Source organism: Pleurodeles waltl, chromosome 4_2 (genome assembly GCF_031143425.1).
Source record: "Pleurodeles waltl isolate 20211129_DDA chromosome 4_2, aPleWal1.hap1.20221129, whole genome shotgun sequence".
Classification (NCBI taxonomy): domain Eukaryota; kingdom Metazoa; phylum Chordata; class Amphibia; order Caudata; family Salamandridae; genus Pleurodeles; species Pleurodeles waltl.
In genome coordinates, this window is record NC_090443.1 from 119,896,341 (window position 1) to 119,922,215 (window position 25,875).

Here is a 25,875-nt window from a genome sequence, read left to right on the forward strand (position 1 = left end):
GGTGGTGGAGAAAGCCAGAGCATCTCCTCACCACCGTGTGGATGCGAGCCGTGCCACGAGACGCCCCTCCCTCATTCTCAACTTTACATAGTTTGGAATGGCGTTTTTGATTGGCTGGGTCTCCTCTTCTCTCCTCTGGGTTCCTGTGATAAAACACTGACACCTGTTACTTGGTCGTTCAGATGGAGGGAGCGTTGGGGGGGGGGGGGAGGGGAGAGGGGGGGCGCTTGGGTGGAGGTATCACATTTCATAATGTTCCTCCCCTATTTGTGTTCCTCCACACTTACATTTCCACTTTGAATCTTCTCACGCGATGAAGCATCTAATTCCTACTTTTCTGCTTCTCCCCTTAGTCTGACTTGCTGCAGTGCCTCCAGTACCAGTTTTACCAGGTGAGCATTACCGCGAACCGGTGTCTGTTTAAAAGGTAATGTTTGCAGTCACTTGAAAAAAGAATGTCCGCGTCCGACTCCAGGCCTTGAATGTCTGTGAAGGAAGCTGGAAGTGAAGCCTTAGGGCGCCCGTTCTGGCTTGATGTGCAGAAGAGTGCGCGTCTTCTGTGGTGACTTGTTTCATCTGAGCCGTTTCACTGAGGTGTGTGATGCCTGACAGGACCCCCAGACATCCACGGTTTCGGGGATGCAGACCTGCTGAGTTGGGTGATAAGGCGTATGGTAACTTGGCACGGCATTATGTGTTCACGTTGTCGGTTTTCTGTAATCTGTACAGCTTCACGCTCTGTTACATGACCAACCCTTAAATATCTTACAGATGTTCACACTTAGAATGAAGATTGCCTTGTTAAATCACAATTGCTAAATGCCATTTTTGTTATGCAGTAAAGTACTTAGCCAACGTATTTTTTAGTAAAAAACAGGAAGGCCTGAGTACTGTTTCCAACAAATAATGTGTGTGGTCAGTGCGTCCAGTCTGCAGTTATTGGGGATGTATCTTTCACACTTCTTTTCACATTCTATATAGGGGAATGCTTATTATCAGGTGCAAGCCCAAACTAAACGAAAGGGCATATAAGGACTTCTCTACTACTCTACCCTTTTCCGTCAGGGAAGCTGTATTGCTAAAATTTACTGTAATTTCGGGTACTTTGCTTTTCCCTTGGGCTAGTGTGTTCTTTTTGGCCATAGCACTCGAGAACATGATTCGTTGCTGATTTAGAATCATTGCTGCTCTGTTCTGCTTCTCGCCCTAAAACCTCAGACTTGATGGAAACCCGCCCCTGAATAGCTGCCTCAAGCAGGAATTCTCATTAAATATAAACAGGTCTGATTAAAGTGGCTTGTTCTGTTGTAGCTAACTTGTGCATGTATAGGATGAACTTAGCCAATTTTCGTTAACGAAATTCTGGTAAATGTGGCCCTCTAGTGAAGCAGGCTTTGTCCTTCTTGCAAGGCCCTTTGTTAGCAGTATGCGTTCCTTATAGTGATTTGTCCCCTTGACTCATTGTTTTGTTTCAGATTCCAGGCACTTGTCTGCTTCCCGAGGTGATCCAGCAGGACCTGGGAAAGATCTGTGTGGTGATCGACCTCGACGAGACCCTAGTGCACAGCTCTTTCAAGGTGAGTGGACCTCCGTTCGATGCTGTGATGCCATTGCGTGTCTGAAGCCGGGCTCGTGGCAGAGGAACATCAGTGACATGCTTCGGTGTTGTCTTTTGAATGCGGAGAGAACCTGTGGGTGTTTCAGAAGCATGAACGGGAGTAGTGTAGTGGGAGCACAGAAGTCTATTTGAACTTGCTAGATCAGCTAGAGTTATCGGCCAGTGTCAGGGGAAGTTAGTAACAAGTTTCCTCACTCAGTCCCAAGAATCTCAACTGAAAGGCTCATGATACTTTGACCTTACCCCGTCGTATACATATGTGAAACACAATAGTCGAAGTCTGCGTGCTCCCATTGACCGTCTATGGGGAAAGGACTGAGCGAGAGATGTCTGCTCATGGATACCTTCAGGCAGACCCACATATGCAGTTAGCCGTGTCACCCCACCACGTACTGCTCTTAGCACACATCTGCACATCACTCACACCCCTTTGAGAACCTGAATGTTACAGTGAAACTTGGTACGGTGGGAACGAGGAGTCAGGCCTCGAATGCGCCTCAGACAAAGGGCGAAAGCCTCCTAGCACCAGTTGTTAAATAGTGTGCAACTCGTATCAATATTTTCTTTTCCCTTAAACTGCGAAGGTGGCCTTCGCTATCTGGCACCTGTACAGAGCTTACGCTAGTGGAGTAAGATTCTTTTTGATTCCCCTTTGAACTCGAGATATGGACATTTATGATTATTCTTGTCAAATACCTATAGGTGACAATACACCTAAACCATTTATAAACTTATGCTGTAATCACCAGCATTTTATTTGGATTCATTTATACCTTTTGTTAGCCACATAAGGGGGATAGGTGCCTGGGCCTAAGCTTTTTTTCTTTTAAAGTCACTGATGTCATTTTTAATAAGGTTTTAAGCTGAAACACTTCTGACTGTACACGCAGCCAAAGTTTGTTTGTCCACTTTGGAAAGGTGCTCCCCTTTCCTTTTGTTATGTGGCTGTGGACAGGTTCTGTTCTCTACAGCAGCTCTAATGATATCAGTGCAGGGCAAAAAGGCAATAGCATATTGCATGTAGCTTGTTAATTTTCGCCTTTGACTCTACATTATGTCCAGTTCACAGTCTGGAAAATGAAGTCCTTCATATATATGGAATAATGGCGCCCCCACGTGTCTACTTTTGTGTATTACACGTATTCGTGCAAGCCCGACGTGTTTGGTTTGCCAGTGGTTCTTTATGATCTAGATGGGACGCCGTAGACTAGTTTAGCATTTTCTGCTCCTATTAAAACAGTCAGAAAGTAAGTCACTTACAGCCACACCCAGTAAAGGGAGCAAGAGGAAAAAAACCTTCATCATTCTGAGCCCACAACTACATTGTAACATGGTCTACGGCTTGCGAGCTAACAACCGATTTTATTTACCAAATAATAAAAGATGGCTACATGGGAGTATTCCTTTATATACCTCGTGAATGTTCTGCTCCCAACAGAAGCCAAAACTTTGATAATTATACTGGACTTGTTTACATGAAACACAAAAAAATGACAACACAGTTCATGATTTTGATGTTGTCAGATGTCATCCCCTGATAATAGGACATTGACTTTATTGAGACGGATGACACAATAGACACCTGTTGTGATACACCCACATCAAACGAGTTCTTGGGGAAAGTATGGCTAGTTGATTGTTTTGTCTGTCAACATAAAATCTGCGCCCCAAGTGTTAACCAGATGTTTTGAAGCACTAGCTGTGCAGTGTGTATATAATGGTGAACCCCTTTTGCCACTACCCAGGTGTATGTTTGTTGTAGTGGTAACTATTTCTTAAGTGTCAACGCCACATTGGCTGAAGGATCCACCTGCTATTCCAATTGGATTTACAACGAATTAAAATAAATTCTGTGCTGTAGATGACAAGTCTAACAGAATTGCACTCTTGTTAATAGGATCAGTAGCCAGTTACACTAATGATAAAACTCTCAAATGCGGGATCCCTGGCCTTGTGTGACGTGCTGGTCATCCAATGAAATCAGTCTTCTCAGCTTGTACCTAGCCACCAAATTGAATTCTTTGCTGTAGTTTCTTTGGCAAAAAACAATATAGTGCCAGTGGTCCAGTCATTTTTATCAGGCAAATGGACAATGCGTATTGGTTGTTAGGGGCCACCAGCTGTGCGGTTGTTGCATTTCTCTTTTCCCGTTTAATGTTTGTTCTGAATAGCCTGTTTGTTTTTCAGCCAATCAGCAATGCTGACTTTATAGTGCCTGTAGAGATAGAAGGTACAACACATCAGGTAAGGATGAGTGTTTTTTTTTTTTCTTGGAATGTTTTGATTGTAGATTTAGTGCATGCAGAAATGTGTCAATAAACGTCACTGCGAGGTATTCGCCATATAGAAGTATTCTTGTTTAAGTCCAAGAAGCCCTGGCCCTCTATGCACCCATCTCCCCCCTCAGATTGACAGCGAATCTAAATGCGATACCGCATCTGCTTCTCTTCATGAGTTGCAGGCACCCCACCTTCTAAAGTACCCCCCACTTGGCGGTCATGTGTGCGGCCTTCAGCCATTCTTGGCTTTAGAGCCTCCAGCCCTTCCAACGCCCCACCCTAGAGGCATGACATTCTGGGCCCTCCCCGCACGTCTTGTAATGTGTTCAATGTAGTTCTTTTCGTAATGCACGCTAAGAGGTCAGAATGTTGGTAGTAATCGTTTCTGCATGGAGGTGAGAAGATGCAGCGTTCTTTCATTGTAACACCCTCACCACCTTCCTGCTCTTCTTCCGTTTTTCTTCTTCTTCTGCCTTTCTTCTCTTCTTCTGCTCTTTCCTTCTTGTATTTTCTTCTTCACTTCCTCTCCTTCCTTTTCCTCTTCTTCATCATCTGCCCCTTTCTTAAAGCAGCTCTGCCCTCCCTGGACTGCCGCAGGTGACGTCGGAGTGGCTGTGGCCCGCTTCAAGTAATCCAGGATAGGCTGTTTCTTCGCAGTGCGGCCTATTCTCGATTACTTGTTCCGGGAGGCAGCCACGTGCCACGATAGAAGGTTGTGCTGCCGGGAGGAGGACTTGAAGTCTCCAGAAGCAATATTCAGAAAGAAGAGTTTTACATGTCTAACAGTGTCGGATACAGGTGTATGCGCTTATCGTAGAAAACTATTCTCCAAAAAGCAGCTGGATAGTTTTGTGACTCTTGTGTTTTTGAAATATATTGCATCTTGTTGTTGGTGGAGATGAGGATGCTCGCTTGTTGCCAGGATCTCCCATCCCTTCTCCCAGCCTCTTCTCTCATCCCACCCCGCTCTCCTGCAGCATTCTTTTCGCTCATCGTCTTTTGTCACCACGTTAGCAGAAACACCGAGACCACCTTGTTTCCACCCACCCTACAGTTTACCTCCTGACTAATGTAACCTGCTCCCTCCTTGCTATGTGCGTCCTTAAGTGTGACCGGACTGATTCCTGCGTCCTCCTCTCCACTCCACCGGAAACAATACAATATCCAGTACTTTTCTTTTTAAAATCCCTAACTCTGTGCCCACGTCGGATTAGTCTCAGTGGTGTAATATGACTCATATGGCCTATTACTTCGAAGTCTACCGCTGTCCGATACATCCTGGTCAGCATCCCAGATCTTCCCTCCCTTCAAGACATAAACAAGCTTTTTTCCGGTACGTTTCAGTGTCGGAACCTTTCCACAGGCCTCTCCCACTCATGCTGTTTCCCTTTACATGACGAACCTCCCCTTGTGTTGTAATCCAGGCACTTCTTACCAAGACAGAATCTCCCTGCACCACTTCTCAATCCAGATCACTTTTCCCTTTTGTTGCTTCAGTGATGTGAATGCTCCACTACCCCATCTGCCTTCCTTGATCTGAGATCCACCCACTCTCCTACAACTCTCAAAGTGATCCTCAAAAAGGTCTCCTCCATCAACTCAACTGCCAAAGCCATCATTCCATCTCAGCACTTCATGGTTAGTTGAAGATCCTGACATTTCGTCTTGTTTCATCTCCCAGTCCTCGAACCACCCCTTATTTGTTTTTTGGTTCTAAAAGCCAGAAAAAAAGTCCTACTTAATGTTATTGATTAACCTTATACCACATTTGTGTTTACTATGCCAGCTGTCACTGATACAGCAGATTTGTCAAAATGCACTTGTTCCCCAAAAGGCAAGGTTGTGTTGTAAACTCTTAACTGCAATTTGGCACAGGGGCACGTGGCAGTGGTACACCTTTCAGACTCCAGCTGCATTACATACATGCTGCTGGCTGCTTCTTGAAGTCTGTGCTCCATCACAAATACACCCTGGCATTGACCACACGTGCTTCCGTTTGCTGCCTTTCCCAAATATTGATACCGATTGAGACGTAAGACGTGAAGTCCTCTTGGGTGGGAAGATGGCGCTGGGACTTCCTGTGTGTGCTTAACAAAGGATGTCATTTAGAAGTTAGTTAGCTTCTACAAGTGTTTTTGTTTGCTTGAGTTAATGGCATCTGGCTAGGGGGCTCTCAGAGGAAGCCGCGCACGCTGCTGTCTCGCAGATACTTGCACCAACTTGTTAATCATCTAGACTAGTGCTTGGCAGGCAAAAATACACCTCTTTGCTGTACCTCTCAGGAGGCAGGGTCTCGAGGCACCTAACCTGTGTTTGTACTTGTAGAGCACACTCATGCAATTGTTGCGGCCTCGTAACACAGTTGTGAAGTTATTGTTATCTAATGATTGCAAGGGTTTTGCTGATTTAAATACACACATAATGATTCAAATACACACATTATGATTCAAATGCTTAGACAATAATGATAAAATAAGACGATCAAACCTTGTCCACACAAACTACATTCTTGTTTAAATCAAGCTGGATCAGAAAAGGTAGTTGTAGGGACCATCCTTTTATAAGCCAGCCTGGTGCACAAGAGGGGAATTTAAGGTGGGTCATAGGCACAGTACACAGCCGCTCTTTAGCAGTCCACACGTTATGACTATGTTTCCTCTAGAAGTTAAATTGAGTCCAGAGAACATTGCCATTTTTTTGTTTGCAAAAGAGCTAATGTGTTTTGTGAAACACAGAAAGCCCATTTGTCACAGTAATCGAGAATAATGATTATGTTAAAGAGGGACTGCTAGTTTAAGTGAAATGGTACGGGGGAGGCAGATACATAAAAAAATGTATTTTTGGTCTTTTGAGGGGTAGAGATTAAACCGGATACGACCCCCTTTTGACACCTTTTGCTGGAAACAGGCTAGTTGATTGGAGCCACAAGTACTGGGGCTGGGACCCCCTTTTTAGCTGTTTGCTGGAGTAGGGAAAGGAAGAACAAGCAATGACATTGCCAATATGTCTGGCATTACAATAATGTTGTAATGTGAAGCATCACAAGTAAATAGCATGGAAATAGATATGTATTTGTCTGGAAGCAAAGAGCTGTAGAATAATATTGGTGTAGGTAAAAGGTCAGGTTACAGTTGCACTGTTAGTCCAGACCTAAAAATCCATGTAGGCCCATTACTCGCCTTCTCCCATTTGTGCTGCTGGATTAAAACAACATCCATGATCTAGTTATCGAAGTCACTCGAATGTCATGTATGTGTGGAGGGCAAACACTTTTTTTCTGGAAGCACCCAACTTTTTTCCAATCCGAACATTCTCCTGATGCCAAACATGTGTGCTTAGCCAGTCCTCCGTCTAGTGAGGTTCACAATTGTCTGGCGACAGCCGCACTGTCAAGCCAGACCATAAATATCTGTGACTTTTTTAATGTTTCTGCTCAGTGTGGAATTGGACTCTGTTCTCCACATTCTGCATCGGTCACGGAGCAGCCCAAGGACTGTGGCACTAGATAGCCCAGCTAACCTTAACATAAAGCCTTTTGTGCTCTTTCTTCCCTCAGGTGTACGTTTTAAAGAGGCCTTACGTAGACGAGTTCCTGCGACGGATGGGTGAACTGTTTGAGTGCGTCCTGTTCACTGCCAGCCTAGCAAAGGTAAGCTGGAGAGATACACAAAGTCCTTCCCATGGCGGAGATGGGTGCATGGGTGGGGAGGCTGCTGGGCGTCATAGCTGCACTCACTGGCAAACACTTCAGAAAACTAGTGGCAGTAGGACTTCCTTGGCATTAGGATCCCTTTGTTGGGCGCACGACTGCGCTCGCACTCTGACGCCTAAGTGACCAGATTCGTGGGCTTCAGAAGAGGGAAGTCGAGAGTTCCTGCCCTGACATTAGTTGAAGCTGTGGAAGTGATGCTGTAATGGCATTCTGTTCATTGCACTGCGCGTCTCCCTTCCACTGGTAGAGTACTTCCCCACTCCTAGCAACTAATGTTAGTGGCCTCATTTGAAGGAATGAGCTTGTTTCATCTAACTCTGCAACTCCTGAACTGCAATATTCATGGCGTTTCTAATTCAGGGGGCAGAGGAATGAACTCGCTGCCCGGAACACGTCACTTCCAACCTGGCCGAGGTTCATTGGTGAGGCTTCTTCACCTTAGTACAAAATGGTCTCCCTTTCTCACTAGCCAATTTTAGATCTGTTCTGTTTCCTTCTTAAGGGTATTCTTTCATTGGAAGTGAGTGCAAGCTTCCTTGGTGACTCGTAGCGCTTTGCAACAATCTGTATTCAGACAAAGACACTTTATCTGCTGTGGAATTGCTACAGTTTTTGTAGTTGTCAGCTTGAATACAATTGAGCTCAAGTGGTTCTTTCTATTGTGTACAATAGATTGTGAAAGCATGTCTATTCTAACACATACAGTTCTCGGAAGGATCTTTGTGCCTGCTTCCCAAAGAATTGTGTATCCTTAGTTGATCTCTGACCGTTGTGTTAATGTTAATGCCACATCTTATTTAAAATAATTTGAATGAATTGATGTGCATATATATTAAGGAATGGCGAAAAGCTGAAGATTAAGAGGGAACTTCTGCATTAGCAAATTTGTTGCATGTGAATTTTATGGCTGTTTCTGGGTGCAGCTTCCTGCATACTTGGTTACTACCTACAATCTTTACAGAACCTCCCTAGCAAAAAGCTGCCTTTATATAGAAATGCTTGTATTGTGTCGGGCCAGGCTCCTAGCTGTGAACTTTGACTTTTTAAAGCACATTAGGGATTTCATTGTTTCCTTTCCTTTCCTTCCCAGTATGCTGACCCAGTAACGGACCTCTTGGACAGGAGGGGGGTGTTCCGATCGCGCCTCTTCAGGGAATCATGTGTCTTTCATCAAGGCTGCTACGTCAAAGACCTTAGTCGCTTGGGGAGAGACTTGAAAAAGACAATCATTCTGGATAACTCCCCTGCATCCTACATCTTTCATCCCGAGAATGCAGTAAGTCCAAGCAGCGAAGAGTATACCAAGCGTGACCCGGGTGGGGGCAGAAAGTACCAATCGTCCACAAAGGTGGTAGGCCGAATGTACCAAGTGGTTCATGGAAGGACAACAGAAAGTACACAGCCTAAAACGGTTAGGGAGGCTAATGTACGAAATGTGATATTGATGGGGAAACAGAACGTACCAAGAAAGGTTGCCACCTTCCCCCTGAAAAATACGGGACATTTGTTTACCGTCAAGATTCTGCAAAGGCCCACACCTGATACATCATTAGAACTTTATATAAAATCGTCTGTTTTCATTTTTAACATGGCTTCTCTGTTTTTATTTACATTAATTATCAGTTATGGATTATTAAGGTAGCTCTAGAAAAAAAATAAAGTGCTACCTTTTTATTTAATGTTCTATCCACATACTGATAAAGAGAAAAAATACTGGCTTTAGGAGATTTTTGTACCGGGAGTAGTTTGCGGGACCCGTTGATATAAAACTGGCCAGGTGGCCACCCTAATAATATGTGCTATGGGCAGGGAGCTGAACTACCCATCATTGAGTCTGTGTCGTAAAACTGTAGTCTGAGAACAGTAAGATTGTGTAGGAGAAAGTAGTACATGTGGCATAGCAGAAAGGACCTAGTACAGTTTCGCAGCATGAATCTTTTCTGGATTCACATGCTGTGCATTATTCTGCCATCTAGTGGTTGGGTCTGGATTTTCTACTATTTCTCTATAAAAATGTTTTAGTCCGTCTTGTTTCTCTACCTTTGTTTGTTGGTGGGTGTTGACAGAACCACCATTTGGTGTCTTGTGACGCCATCGGACGTCCTCCGGATGCCTCCGCTCCAGTTCACCAACTTCAGATTCTTTTTTCTACCGTTGGGTCTGGATGTTTTCATTGGGACGTCTTCAGCTTAACGAGGAACTTCCAAGAACTGCGGGAAAATTGTGAAGAAAGTCAGCAGAGTAGGACAAATTGGAAGGAAAAACACCATTGCGGAGCAGGTGAAGTGAGTCTGAAGAGTTTTCAGTTTTTTCCACGAACGGCAAAAAGTGAATGTGGGTGGGAGCAATGGGGACGAAAAAAAAGACAATTTGAGGAAAGCAGTGGACGAGTGGAGTGGATGGGAAAGGAGCAATACAGAGTGCGGGGTGTGGGGGGAAAACAATTCGTGAGTGGAAACAGCACACAAAGGGGAGAGCAAGAAAACTTCTGAACTCTTGGAGTGCTGAAAGCAACAACAAAAAAAATAGTTCCCTTAATGTGAGAAGTGAAAGGATACAAATCGTCAAGTCAAAAGGATATAAAGAAGATGTGCTCTAGGGGAGGATCAAAACCAAGAGCAGGAGAGACAGCCACTTAATAAGAAGCAAACAAATGAGGCTGACAAGAAGTCCAACCATTGGTGTGCAGTCGGCGGCCCTAGTGCCTACTGAAAGTTTTGATGAGGTCCACACAAGATATTTTGACAACAGGCTGTAGATGAGGCCCAGTGTACTTCAAAGGAAAAGAAGCTTGTATGTCTTCAGCATCTTACTTCCTATTCCATCGTCTGATCTCTCTCTGGTGTTGAGTTAATTTCTCCCTCTCTGAAGGGGGGCAGAACTTATTTGTTTTCATTGTCTTCCCCCCCCCCTGCTGTGTAGGAAGCTAAAACACAATTTTCCCAAACTGTGTGGGTTATTTACTTGAAATCTACTGTTTGATCCCTCATGAGGCTTTTTTCTCAACCCAGTGCAAAAATAACTAAATCCTAAGCTTAAGTCTTTATCTTCCAGTTTTCTGTGCTCCAGTGTAGCCCCAGTGCAGGCAGCAGGTGCTGCTGCTTTTAGCTTTTTGCCATGAAAGGCAGCTCTAGAAACCTACACCAAGCGCATCACCTCTTTTTATGTATGTGGACAACTTATGGATTGCCCACGGTCAGATGTTAGTAAGTATGTTTCAGTCTTTATTGTACCACACTTTTTCACAGATTTTTCAGCTGTGATTATCAGGTGTTCAACCTCAATAAGTGCCTTTCTCCTCAATCACTACGGGTGCACGCATAAAACTTTTGCTATTGCAAACGGGGTAATTCACAAAATCGGTCCGTTTGTGAATGCAGTAAACCATTTCGGGATGCATGAATCCCGCATTGCGACTTGATAATATGTTACTGAACCACAATTTGGAACTGGAAATACAAACCGATTAGTTTTTTGGAAGGGGCATGTTTAGGGTGTCCAAAACTCCCACACCTGAGACTTCTACAACCCTCTCAACAAGGAGCAGGTAGGACACCGAAAAAGTCAGTCTATCTTCTTGCTCCGTATGGCAGGAAGGCTATTCTAGGGAGGCGAAGAGTCACTGCCACCACAAAGATACTGTAGGGACACACCCTCCCAACTACACATACTGCAACAAAAAAGTATCCCTCCACCTGCCAGCTGGTCACAGTATTGACCGCTTTAAAATTGTTATTCCCTCATCATAAGATTTTTTTTCTTTCTTTTTTAGTGACCCACACCCACTCGGCCAGGTTTAGGGATACCTTTTTGTTGTATTACTTCCACACCCCGCTCCAGATAACAGCAGCAGACACCCTCACTGTGATTACATAGGGGAGGCTATGAAGGGAATAATGGCGGGGTGGGGGAAAGGGCACAGACCCCAAGGGGAACCGCTCCTCCAAAACTGGTGGTCTTGTCCTTCCCCATACCATAGAACACCTGTTGGGGGAGGGTTGCAGGGGCTCATGTCCCGCTGGGGAAAAAAATCACATATGACCAGTGGGGTCTAGACATCATACAGGAGAAGTATTGCTTAAAACTCATGCAAATGCCACCAAACATTACACCCCGCAAACACAGACCCTCCATGGAACAACAGTGTCTCCTTTAAGAGGAGTTGCATGCACTACTCGCGAAGGGGGCCATAGATCCAGTACTGCTGCAACACCGCTACATGCGGGTGTACCCTATACATTCTAACCTTCAAAAAGGACAGCTCCCTCAGGCCTGTTCTCGACCTCAGGCCCCTCAGCAGGTATATTCTGTTGAGCACTTTCATGGTGACACACCAGGACCGTCCTGGAGATGGAGGATGCCTACTTCCAAAGACCCATCCATCCTGTGCATTAAAGATACGTACACCTTCTGGTGAGTGATCAGCATTATTAATTCAGAGTGATGCAGATCGGTGTCACCACATCCTGAAGAATGTCTAACAAGTGTCTGGCCGTTCTAGCCACTCACCTCAGTAGGAGCAGCATCCACGCCTTTCCTTTACCTGCATGGATGGCCGATAAAGAGTGCCATGCAGCAGCAATACCTAGGCACATGCAGACCACCAGACATCTCATTCACAGCTCAAGCTTTATGATCAGTGAAACAAAATCCTTCCTCCAGCCCCTCCAAGTGCAACCCTACCTCAGGGCCATTCTTAACTCCTGAGTAGGGAAAGCTTATTCCAGCCCAACAAGGGTGCTGGCGTTTCAAACACTGCGGTCTGTCTTTTTCAGCCAGATTGTCAGGTGGCTGTCAGGACTGTTCTGCGCATACTTGGCATGATGGCATTCTGCATCCCCAAGTTCCTTACAACAGGTTACATAGCAGTGCTTAGCAGAGCAGTGGCCTCAGTCCTCATTGGGAGGATCTGGGGTTGATATAGGGCCATACTCATCACTCTCTCTGCAGAGGTGGAATGCAAACAACCTGTTTCAAGGACGGCCTTTTCCCGACACAGTACTGCAGAAGACCATCACCGTGGACACCTCACTCACTGCCTCTGGGGGCGCATCTACAGCACAACACCATCCAGGGGATGTAGATGCCTGCTCAGCAAGGTCTCCACATCAACCACCTAGAGCCGTTAGCTATACAGTTGGCCCCAGGGCATTACTTCCCTTCATCCAGTAGAAATCAGTCTTGGTCTGGATGGACAATGCAACCACCTTGTTTTAGCTAGAAAAGTAGGGGAGCATGCACTCACTCCACTTGTCTGCTTTAGCCCAGTGCAATTGGTGCTGGGTAATACATCATAGGGTAATCTGCTCATTCAGTACGGTCCTAGAATGGACAATGACGTGGCAGACCTTTCCAACAGGACGCATCAGTAAGTCCACGAATGGGAACTCCACCCCAAGCCCTACTCCTGTGCTTCCATTGTCGGGGGTTCCAGCAGATAGACCAGTGATCCACCACTGAAAACTCAAAATGCACAGTCTTGGGCCTCCTGGTTTCCACACCCACAGTCCATGGGCAATGCACTAGAGATTGAATTGGTCAGGGATATTTCCTACGCTTTTACGCCTTACCCAATCCTCCCATTCGTGGTTTGGAAACTGAGCCAGACATTCCTCATAGTCAACCTGGTAGCTAAGCTTTGGCACCCTAACCCTGGTTCACCATTGATTGAACTCTCCTTAATCCCTCACGAAAAGCTCCCCAGCTGGCTGGACCTTCTCTCTCTCTCAAAACCAAGACACTATCAGGCATCCCAAACCTCAGCAGCTGAGTCTTGCTATTTGGCTCGTGAGGCTTTGAATTTGGTTACCTTAACCTCCCTGTGGCGTGCATGACCATTCTGAAGGAAGCACGCTAGCCCACAACTAGAGTCTGCTATGTGGCCAAGTGAAACACTTCATACACTAGTGTCTCCCTAGGCCAGGGTTCGTCAGACTTTCTAATGCCGCGCCCGCCCCAGTGTTTAAAAAAACAAACAAAAAAAACAATTATCAACGGGCCCCTCCTCTTAATTTTTCAAAATTGTTTTATTAAATTGACAATGTTTAAATATGTCTAGACTTATTTAAACATTGCAGTTACGTTCTGTTACTATTGAAAAATGCAGTCAAATATATGATGCCAAGCATACTATTCTGATCTGTCAGTCCTTTCTAACATGTAAAAGTATCCTCAAGGTGAATATTAGAAGTAGGTTGGGGGATTTGAAGAGCATTTGGAATCCCTTCCCTTTTGACACACACTCCCTGCTTGGATACAAATGACGAACCACGTTAGTGATGGCACATTAATGAGCGGTTTCCTGCTGCTCATTTCTTTCAGCTCAATGCAAAGCCCTGTTATTAGCATAATGCTTCTGTCCCAAGCAAGCTACCTCCTCCTCCCCCCCCCCCACTCCTCCTACCCATTACCAGGGGTCTCTTGAGGACCCCTGGGGGGGGGGGGGTGGCCCTCATTTGGAAGACTCCTGCCTAAGGCATAATGACCCCCTCACACCCTCTGGGCAGGACATTCTGTCACCTTCTTCACTTACAGAAGTCAGAGTGCCCATTGCTGTCAGAATCAATTTAGCTGCAGTAGCCGCTTACCTACATGATAGACAACATACTTCACTTTTCAGAATTCCAGTCATTAAGGCTTTCATAGAAGGCCTCACAAGGGTTATTCTATCACGGACGCCTCTGGCTCCTGTTTGGAACCTCAACATAGTACTCACTGGAATAATGGGCTCTTCTTTCAAACTGCTTCACTCTTGTCCTTTGCAGTTCCTCTCCTAGAGGGTAGCTTACCTTGTGGCTATAACTTTCCTCAGGTGTGTCAGTGAAATTCACAAGTGCATCACTATAGAGTAGTCAAAAGAACCAGCCCTATATTCTTACCTAAGGTAGTATTTAGCTTTCATCTCAGCCAAACAACAGATTTTATGGTGTTCTTCCCACATCCAGTCCATAGCAGATCCCGCTTTGCATACTTTGGATATCAAAAGTGTGCTCATGTACCACACTGACAGAACAAAACCCTTTCATAAGACACAGCAGCTCTTTCTCTTTCTCCAAACCCCACAAGGGGTATGCTCTTTCTAAATCAGGTGTTACATGCTGGATCATTAGGTGCACACAGACTTGGTATGCAAAAGCCAAAAGACCCCTGCCTGTCCCTCTCAGTCCCCACTCCACTTGTAGGAAAGGGTCCTTAATGGCTTTTCTGGGTACATTCCCGTAGCTGACATCTACAAAGCAGCTACATGGTCTATCCCTCACACAGTTACCAAATACTACTGCGTGGATGTCTTAGTCTGCTAGCAAGCTAATGTTAGCCAGGCTGTATTGTGTAAACTTTTCTTATCTTCTGCAACATCTTTAGGTTAAACCACTGCTTTTGTGAGGACTGCTTTACAGTCCATGCACAGCATGTGTATCTACAGCCATGCATGTAACAAACAAAAAATGTTACTTGCCCTATAATCATTTGACATGTAGTATTGTAGATTCACATGCGCCCACCACCCTCCTTCCCAGTCGTGTGGATTGCGGTAGATGTGATTATCTTTTTGCCTTTACTTTGCATGGTCATTTCTTCTCTACCTCTATTCTCCATCTGCATCTTTGCCTGCCGTGAAATAAAAACAGTCTAACAATGGAGCTGGTGCCGATGTGCATTACCAGGGATAGGTGAAGTCATCATACCTCGCAAATTGAAAAGACATCTTGGAACAAAAACAAGTTGTACATGTCCAAACCCATACTTGATACTAGATGGCAGGAGTATGCACAGCATGTGAATCTACAGCCACAAACAGAAGCTTACAGGGCAAGTCATATTTCCATTTTGTGTTTCTGGGATGTTGAACCACTTTCAGCCTGCCATAAATACATTTTAATAGGTTTTACATGTAAGTAACAAATGTTCAGGACACTATTTGCTGCAGCTCTGATGCAACAATAAAAATCTGTTCCCACATTTTTCCAGAGGCAGTATCTGTAGCATGTTTATGTAGATAAAATATATGGGAAAGCAGGGTGGGTGTTACTTTAGCACATAGTTATGATCATCAAAACAAAGATTTGCAACTTTATTTATAGTGGTGCATTGTTTGGTCTATATTGGGCCACCTTGTCTAAGTCATAAAAGAAAAGGCTGATACTTCTTTTGTAAATCGTGCTTAGTTACCCTTTTCTGTGCTTTGCTCAGACCACAGTGTCTGTACAAATTCTATCCAGAGGTCAAACCATATAAATGAAAGATTACACAGTATAATCTCTGGTAAGAGATATCTAGTGTACGTGTACAAAAGTAGATAATACAGACATAAGAACTTAGGATTTGCAGTGCAAATCTTTTCTGGATCCACATGCTGTGCATTTTTCCACCATCTAGTGGTTGGGTTGGGATATTTTACTATTCTCTGAAAATGTTTTGTCCTTCTCCTCTCTCTGTTTGTTTACTGGTATGCGGCGACTGAACCTCCAGTTGGTGTCTCTGTATGACATTGTTCCACTTCTTCCCGAAGTCTCCACCCCACTTCGTCATTTTTAGATTTATTTTTTCCGATGTTGGGTCTGGACGTGTGTAGGAAGTTGGCTCTGTATACACTATTTCAAAGTAAGGAATAGTATGCACAGAGTCCAAGGGTTCCCCTTAGAGGTAAGATAGTAGCAAAAAGAGATAATACTAATGCTCTATTTTGTGGTAGTGTGGTCGAGCAGTAGGCTTATCAAAGGAGTAGTGTTAAGCATTTGTTGTACATACACACAGGCAATAAATGAGGAACACACACTCAGAGACAAATCCAGCCAATAGGTTTTGTTATAGAAAAATATCTTTTCTTAGTTTATTTTAAGAACCACAGGTTCAAATTCTACATGTAATATCTCATTTGAAAGGTATTGCAGGTAAGTACTTTAGGAACTTTGAATAATTACAGTAGCATATATACTTTTCACATAAAACACAAATAACTGTTTTAAAAGTGGACACAGTGCAATTTTCACAGTTCCTGGGGGAGGTAAAGTATTGTTATTTTTAGCAGGTAAGTAAATCACTTACAGGTCAAAGTTTTGGTTCCAAGTTATCCCACCGTTGGGGGTTCAGAGCAACCCCAAAGTTACCACACCAGCAGCTCAGGGCCGGTCAGGTGCAGAGGTCAAAGAGGTGCCCAAAACACATAGGCTTCAATGGAGAGAAGGGGGTGCCCCGGTTCCAGTCTGCCAGCAGGTAAGTACCCGCGTCTTCGGAGGGCAGACCAGGGGGGTTTTGTAGGGCACCGGGGGGGGACACAAGTCAGCACAAAAAGTACACCCTCAGCAGCGCGGGGGCGGCCGGGTGCAGTGTGTAAACAAGCGTCGGGTTCTCTGTAGGTTTCAATGGGAGACCAAGGGGTCTCTTCAGCGGTGCTGGCAGGCAAGGGGGGGGCTCCTCGGGGTAGCCACCACCTGGGCAAGGGAGAGGGCCTCCTGGGGGTCACTCCTGCACAGAAGTTCCGTTCTTTCAGGTGCTGGGGGCTACGGGTGCAGGGTCTTTTCCAGCCGTCAGGACTTTAGGTTCAGGCAGTCGCAGTCGGGGAGCCTCGGGATTCCCTCTGCAGGCGTCGCTGTGGGGGCTCAGGGGGGACAACTTTGGTTACTCACGGTCTTGGAGTCGCCGGAGGGTCCTCCCTGAGGTGTTGGTTCTCCACCAGTCGAGTCGGGGTCGCCGGGTGCAGTGTTGCAAGTCTCACGCTTCTTGCGGGGAGTTGCAGGGGTCTTTAAATCTGCTCCCTTGAAACAAAGTTGCAGTCTTTTTGGAGCAGGGCCGCTGTCCTCGGGAGTTTCTTGTCTTTCTTGAAGCAGGGCAGTCCTCTGAGGATTCAGAGGTCGCTGGTCCTTTGGAAAGCGTCACTGGAGCAGGTTTCTTTGGAAGGCAGGAGACAGGCCGGTAGGACTGGGGCCAAAGCAGTTGGTGTCTTCTGTTCTTCTTCTGCAGGGGTTTTTCAGCTCAGCAGTCCTCTTCTTCTTGTAGTTTCAGGAATCTAAATCTTTAGGTTCAGGGAAGCCCTTAAATACTAAATTTAAGGGCGTGTTTAGGTCTGGGGGGTTAGTAGCCAATGGCTACTAGCCCTGAGGGTGGGTACACCCTCTCTGTGCCTCCTCCCAAGGGGAGGGGGTCACATCCCTAATCCTATTGGGGAATCCTCCATCTGCAAGATGGAGGATTTCTAAAAGTTAGTCACTTCAGCTCAGGACACCTTAGGGGCTGTCCTGACTGGCCAGTGACTCCTCCTTGTTATTCTCATTATCTCCTCTGGCCTTGCCGCCAAAAGTGGGGCCGTGGCCGGAGGGGGCGGGCAACTCCACTAGCTGGAGTGCCCTGCGGTGCTGGAACAAAGGGGGTAAGCCTTTGAGGCTCACCGCCAGGTGTTACAGCTGCTGCCTGGGGGAGGTGATAGCATCTCCACCCAGGGCAGGCTTTGTTACTGGCCTCCGAGTGACAAAGGCACTCTCCCCATGGGGCCAGCAACATGTCTCGGTTGTGGCAGGCTGCTGGAACCAGTCAGCCTACACAGATAGTCAGTTAAGGTTTCCGGGGGCACCTCTAAGGTGCCCTCTGGGGTGTATTTTACAATAAAATGTACACTGGCATCAGTGTGCATTTATTGTGCTGAGAAGTTTGATACCAAACTTCCCAGTTTTCAGTGTAGCCATTATGGTGCTGGGGAGTCCGTGTTTGACAGACTCCCAGACCATATACTCTTATGGCTACCCTGCACTTACAATGTCTAAGGTTTGGCTTAGACACTGTAGGGGCACAGTACTCATGCACTGGTGCCCTCACCTATGGTATAGTGCACCCTGCCTTAGGGCTGTAAGGCCTACTAGAGGGGTGACTTATCTATACTGCATGGGCAGTGTGAGGTTGGCATGGCACCCTGAGGGGAGTGCCATGTCGACTTACTCGTTTTGTTCTCACCAGCACACACAAGCTGGCAAGCAGTGTGTCTGTGCTGAGTGAGGGGTCCCCAGGGTGGCATAAGATATGCTGCAGCCCTTAGAGACCTTCCCTGGAATCAGGGCCCTTGGTACCAGGGGTACCAGTTACAAGGGACTTACCTGGATGCCAGGGTGTGCCAATTGTGGAATCAAAAGTACAGGTTAGGGAAAGAACACTGGTGCTGGGACCTGGTTAGCAGGCCTCAGCACACTTTCAATTCAAAACATAGCATCAGCAAAGGCAAAAAGTCAGGGGGTAACAATGCCAAGGAGGCATTTCCTTACAACGTGTTTATCAAGATATCCTCAAATCAGTGAGGAACTTCAAAGTATTATTGAAAAATCAGTGAAGGAAGTCAACACAGAGTAAATCGCACAATTCGCAGGGTGTAGGAAGCAAGCGACAGCAGAAAAAACTTTTTTCGTGGCATGATGGAAAAGACACCTTTCCAGTTCTGTAAGAACTGCCATCATAAATACGCACGGAAAGACCAATATCATGTGTGCTACCCTCGTCTTCTCGTCGATCATCAGAAGGAAGACTGCCTTGCCTGTTCAGTGTTCACACCAAAGACTTTGAGAGTGAGGAAAAAGCAAAGAATGGCGCACCACTCTCTTCAAGGCCAGAGATCAGGATCATCGTTAAAAGATCTCTGCGTTGAGGAAGAAAATATAGCTGAGGGCGCCGAAGGAGAGTCATCGGAAGGAGTACGGGACATCCTGGGAATTGGAGAAGAGGTGCTGAAAAATACTCAGAAGTAGGAGAGAGACAGACCTCCTTAGAATCCCTCGAGCCAAAAAACTCAGATTTGCGAATCCAAAATGGGGCCTCGGTGCCAAAATGCCAATGCTCGCAGGCAAATCCCACAATAAAGACTCCCATGGAGCCCTCGATGGGGCCTCCAGAGGAGAGAAGGACTCAGAAAGACAGGAGTCCATGAAAAACGGGAAGGTGAAAGACGCCACGTCCCCATTGAAAGTCCTCAATGTTCCCTTATACCTCTGAAGCTCTAGGGGAGAGCATTCGTCGAAGGGGCCAGAGCATTTCTTGAAGGATCCACAGCATTCTTCAAGGGAATTTTCAAGACTAACGTAGAAGAGAAAACATTCTACCATAGTCCCTGAAGACCGGGCAGTCGAAATCGAGAATAAGAATAGGCTCAAGGCCAAATGGCGGCGCTAATTCAAAAGAAACGCCAATTTGGCGAAAGTCTGAAAGCATTCAGGATTCCTTACAAATCCTTGACCGCATTCAGGAACTAGAGGATGAAGACTTTCGAGCTCCTTTGACACCTGAACTTCAAGAGGACACATATTATCACAGGGAGGAAGACCAAAAGTACTTTCAACCTTCAGGGGAAGGAGGACAGGAGGAGACCTCAATGACGACTCTCCTGAGGAACATGTTGAAACCTACCCTTCAAATCCATCTCCTCCAGATGACATAGGGATGTATAATTTGGTCATTAAAGGTGCCGCAGACCGCTTTAATGTGCAGCTGGAAGAAGATAAACCCCAATCATGTTCTCTCCTAGAGGCACTAGTACCAACTCAGACTAAGAGCTACCCATGTTGCCAAGTGTTCTTGATCAAGGTAGAGAGGCATTAAGGGAACTAGAAACTTGTAAAGCAGTTACTCCCAGGGTGGAGAAAAAATACAAGTTTATGTCCAAGGACCCTCCATATATAAAGGGTACTGTCCCAGCAGACTCTATTTTAGTTCTCACAGCAAGGAAAAGAGCGAATGTTCCCTCAACATCTGGACCACCCGTGGATAGAGAAAGCAAAGAAATGGAATACATGGGAAGACAAATCAAGCACAGCGCAGTAAATCAAAGGCGCATTGCAAATTCAAATGCCCTGCTAAACAGGCATACAAACCAACGTTGGGAAGAAATAGGTTCATTATCAAAACATCTTCCCGAACAGTACAGGAAGATAGCTACTCATTTAGTGGACAAGGGCAAAAACATAGCAAACACTTGTTTAAAATCTGCAGTGAATGCAACAGACACTTCAAGCCGTCAGTTGATGATTGGGGGGGGGGTCATGTTAAGATGGCACTCGTGGTTGAGGATCTCAGGCTTCAAGCCGGAAGTACAGGCTAACATTATAAACAGCCCTTTTAATGGTCCACAACTTTTTGGAACCCAAGTAGAGGATTCCCTTAATCAGCTGAAAAAAGAAACAGCAAAATCATTGGGGGCTTTGCAGTTTTGAGGAGGGTTTCGGAGAGGAACCTTCCCCTTAAGACCATCTGTCAGAGGCTTCTTTTGTGGCAAGAATTCACACCAGAGTTTTCAAGGGGGTACACAACCGGCAGTTCAACACCAAACTTGGCAGTATAATCACTAAGGAAGAAATAACTTTTAAATGCAGAACAAAAACAAGAGGCCAATCTTCCAGGGGAAGTGCAGCAACAGCCAACAAGTGACTTCACAGCAGTGCAAAACAAAAGGTCAGCAATTCAAGGCGACAAGTCAAAGAGTACATCACACCTCACCAGTAGGTGGGAGGATAAGATTTTATTTTTCCAGGACTGGAGGAAAATAACTTCAGACAAATGGGTTATAAACCTAATAAGCCTTGGATACTGCATACAATTAATACAATTCCCACCTGCAAGGAGACCAAAGAGAAGAGTTAATTCCAAAGAGGAAACAGATCACCTTTTAAAAGAAGTCTCAGAACTGCTGGATGAGCAAACTATAGAGAGAGTACCAAAAAAGCAGAACAGCAAAGAGAATTACTCAACATATTTCCTAATACCAAAAGTAGACAGCTGACTTTGTCCAATTCTAGATAACAGGTACATCAGCAAATTCAGAAAAAACGCAAACATTCAAAATGGTAACCTTGGAGAAAGTAATACCTCAACTTCATAAAAGGGATTACATGGCGATTATAGACATAAAAGACACTTACTTGCACATCGCAATGCATGCAAAGCACAAGAAATACTTAAGGTTCGTGCTCAACAAAAAACATTACCAATTCCTGTCCTTCGGAATAAAATATACACCAAGAGTGTTCAGAGTGTTTAGCAGTGTTTGCAACACATATTTAAATGAAAGAAATTCATATATATCCATACCTGGACGACTGGCTAGTAAGAGCACATTCTTATCAAAAATGCAAACAGGATATTTCAGAGGTAATGAAAATTCTTCACACTCTAGGTTTCTCTTTAAACATAGAGAAATTATCACCAGAGCCAGAACAAGAGAAAGTGTTTCTGGGAGAAAATTTGAACTCAAGTTTAGAAAAAGAATTTCCCAACAAGAAGAGGACTCTGTTACAGGAAAAACTCTGGTACTGAAGAGAGTAAGCTTCGACAGTGACGACAGTGGTGACATTTTAAAGAAAGATTGCATCAGGCATTTTGTTAATCCCATATGTGAGACTTCACATGAGACCAGTTCAGGAATGCCTTCACAATCAATGGTCTCAAGCGACGGGGAGTTTGGAAGATCTAGTGGTTGTCACACAGAGGGCGCAGGAGAAGAAGGCGTGGTTCAACAAAAAGAATATTACTTGGGGGAGACTTTTTCAGCAACCAACTCCATTTACCATAACCACAGATGCCTCACATATGGGTTGGAGAGCACTCATGGGCTCTCCAAAGGTACAAGGGATTTGGTCCAACCAGGATGCAGTCCAACACAACAGTTGGCTGGAATTAAAGACAGTTTGGCTGGCCCTGAAAGCGTTCAAACAACACATTATGAGGAGGACAGGTTTGATCAAACCTGACAGCACAGCAGCAATGTTCTACGTCAACAAAGAGGGAGATACTCAATCACATCCTCTCTGAGTTGGCCCAACAGATCTGGAGATGGGCAACCCACAACAAAAATAGATATTCAAACAATTAATCTTTCAAGGAAAGAGAATTGCAAGTGTTAGAAAGGGTTCCTGGTTGGCTGGGGTAGGCACCTAAGCCAGGCAGGAACCACCACTCTAGTCAGGGCAAGGGAGTTACAACCGTAAGATAACACGTGCTCAACCACTTGATAGCTTGGCACAAGCAGTCCGGCTTCTACCAGCGGCAATGTGTTGCACAACACACACAACCCAGTGACACAGTAAATACACCACAAAGAAAACTCCACAACAAGTTATATATAAATATACTGTATTGCTTAAAATCACATAAGACATAAACTACATAAACCAGTATTACTCTGCTAAGTAAACAGTTGTCAGATCATCCCATAATTCAGCAGCACCCTACTAAACAAGTGGTTGTTAGGTCCATCATCATTACAAATGCACATAGAAAGAAACATTACCATAAATCATAACGCACTACCCTTCCTCTGCAGGTATCATCACATCAGGGCCCAACATGCAGTAACTGGATGCAGAACAACATGAAAGAACTACTACTGGGCATATCATCTCCACCCCCCCCTTCACCACCACCATCCATGATGTCATACTCATTATCCTGGCTTACCTAATGAATAAAAATGACATACATCAGAGCGTGATATGCAGCAGACAATAAACCGAGCAGCTGAGTCATGAGTATTCTTTCCAACCTAAGCCAGTTGGTTGGAGAAAGCACATCTGTTACTCCTTCAACACAGAGCACAGTGCTGCTGCGCGCCTGTTATCCATGATGTGGTAATTGGTGAATTCCGAGCTGAATACGATATCCCCTAATGTATGGGGTGAAGCACCTGTGCTCCTATCCCGGGGAATGCGATAGAACTCTTCCAGCAGAGATGGGGACCTCTGTCTGGGTTGCGTCTTGTCCCGCTAGTGGCCAAAACAGTTGAAAATGCCCCCAGTATGAAGGAAGGACCCGCGGTTCTATTCCCAGCAGGGAGTCCGTACTGGGTCTCCCACGTAGAGCCCAGCACTGAGTGCGGCATCCATCTGTGTCTGCGCGGGGCGGCTGTGAAATGCTGTCGGCTTCCTTGCAAGCTGTGTTCTCCTTAGGAGCACACCTGGGCCGCTCCCTTCCTCTCCACAAGGTGGCCCAGCCGGGGGAGCCTGCTGGCGTCTTCAGGAGCTGGCTCTTCTTCTTTGTGCGGTCTAAGTCACGGCGGTAACTGCACCAAAGCAGGTGCTCGCTTGTGCCCCCTGGGCACCAACCGAATGCACGCTGTGTCAACTCTGGCAACGACGACCCCCGCGTTGCAATCCACGGAGTAGCCTGGGAAGTGTCTCATGTCGGCTTCCGCTGATTGCGGCACCACCCCCAGGGTTACCGTTTTAAGGATTCCAAAGGAGATTATAGCACCCACCTCTCGCTAACAAGTAAATCACAGGGGGGTAAAGGGGACAGACCACCCAGCCCATGGAGATCACGGGGTGAACACAGGGCAAGGAACCGGCCAGCTCACTAGGGTCCTTGCAGAATAAGTGGCAGTCTCTCTGGGGGTTAGCAGACCCCAGGTCAACATATCACAAGTCAGTCTAGTGGCCATTCCATGCAGCTTTTCTTTGCATCATACCAGTTCAATCCAAAATCATCTGATTCCTGGTCCAGCAGTATCCCAGTGTCTCAACTGGGACCAAGTTAGGGAACAGGCTAGCAGCAGGGCAACAAGCAGAAAAGCAATCCTGATTAATCCTTTAGGCCACCCAGTAGACACCAGGCAGCAGGGCAACAAAAGAAGACCAGTCCAGATGAGTCCTTTCTGCAGTCCCTCTGGCAGACGTTTGGTCCCAGTTCCAAAAGTGCTCTAAAAATCAGGGGTCAGGCCCCTGTACGTAAACTCAAAAATGCCTTTGTTCAAGGGGTACCTTCAAAAGAGTCCTTTCAAGTGAAGCACAACACCCTTTCAACCCAGCCCTTCTTTCAACCCATCCCGTTTCCAGACATCAGTAGGGGGTAATCAGCCCATTGTGTGAAGGCAGGGGACAGCCTATTCACATGTAAGGTGTGAACGGCCCTCTCCCTCCCCAACCCAGCCGAGGAAGACCATCAGTATGCAGATGTACTCCTATTACACCTTCACCCTCCCTGTGTGATGGCTGTCTGAAAAGTATGTACACAGCCCAGCTGTCACTCTACCCCAGACATGTAATGGAGTCAAGCTGCAAGCACAGAGAAATTCCCACTTTTTAAAAGTGGCATTTCTACAGTGGTGATAAAAAAAATCAACTACACCAGTAAGCAGCATTTCTCACTACCATTCCCACCATACCAAACATGCCCACGCTACCCCTCATAGATCAGAAAATACCACTTAGCCATTTAAAATGGAATTTCCAATGGAAGCCTATGAGAGAGGCAGCACTCACAACAGTGAGCCATCAACAGGCTGTTTGTCACTACTAGGACAGACCACACAATAAGACACATGTCCTACCTATTACCTACACAGCACCCATAGGACCACCTAGGACCTACCTTAGGGGTGACCTACATGTGCTAAAAGGGGAGTTCCAGGCAATGCAAGTGAATTTAGATGCCAAGCCAGTGTGGAAGTAAGCTGCGCATGCAGGCCCTGAAGTCGCAGGCCTGAGACAGGTTTGAAAGGTTACTTCTGTGGGTAGCGCAAGCTGTGCTACAGGCCCACTAGTAGCATTTAATTTACAGGCCCTGGGTAAAGAAACCACTGTACCAGGGACTTACATGTAAATTAAATGTGCCAATCAGGTGTAAGCCAATCCTACCAAGTTTAGAGAGGAGAGCACATGTACTTTAGCACTGATCAGCAGTGATAAAGTGCCCAGAGTCCTAAAGTCAACAAAAAGAGGTCAGAAAAACAGGAGCAGGAAGGCAACATTTTTAAGGACGATGCTGCAAAAAGGGCCAGGTCCAACAGCAAGGCAGACAGACTGAACAAACAGAATCCATGTTAACACGAATGGGAACTAAACCAAAAAGTAGTACAAGACATTTTTCAAAAGATGGGGGATGCCAATGGTTGATTTATTTGCAACTCCAGAGAATGCAAAATGCCAACTCCTTGCTTCCAGACAACCACATCCACAGTCTCTGCGGAATGTCCTTTTGATAAATTGATCAGGGACATTTCCATATGCTTTTCCACTGACATCTCTATTACACAGGGCGGTCAACAAATACAGGAGAGGCAAGATGATGTTAAAACTAATAGCACAAGAATGGTCAAGACAGACATGGTACTCTGAACTAATTCAGTTAACCCAAGGAAATTTCCAACCACTACCAAAAAGACACAATTTTGTATCCACATAAAGGGGAAAGGTATTGCATCAAGAACCAGAATATTTCAGATTAACAGCGTGGCTCCAGAAGACGTAGAATTTGCACATTTGAAATTACCCCAAGACACAATTTCTATCCTAAGGAAAGTCCGA

At 45.6% G+C, this 25,875-nt stretch overlaps 1 protein-coding gene across 2 annotated transcripts in view; it reads left to right on the top strand.

The window, feature by feature from the left end:
- The window catches only part of CTDSP2 (CTD small phosphatase 2), a 140,675-nt gene that overhangs the window by 83,991 nt on the left and 30,809 nt on the right, over positions 1-25,875 (top strand). For both annotated transcript variants that reach the window (XM_069230918.1, XM_069230917.1), the window contains 5 exons: positions 354-392; positions 1,476-1,577; positions 3,806-3,862; positions 7,454-7,546; positions 8,700-8,885. In XM_069230918.1, coding sequence (XP_069087019.1) covers positions 354-392; positions 1,476-1,577; positions 3,806-3,862; positions 7,454-7,546; positions 8,700-8,885 — 477 coding nt within the window. The remainder of the gene's footprint in view (positions 1-353; positions 393-1,475; positions 1,578-3,805; positions 3,863-7,453; positions 7,547-8,699; positions 8,886-25,875) is intronic.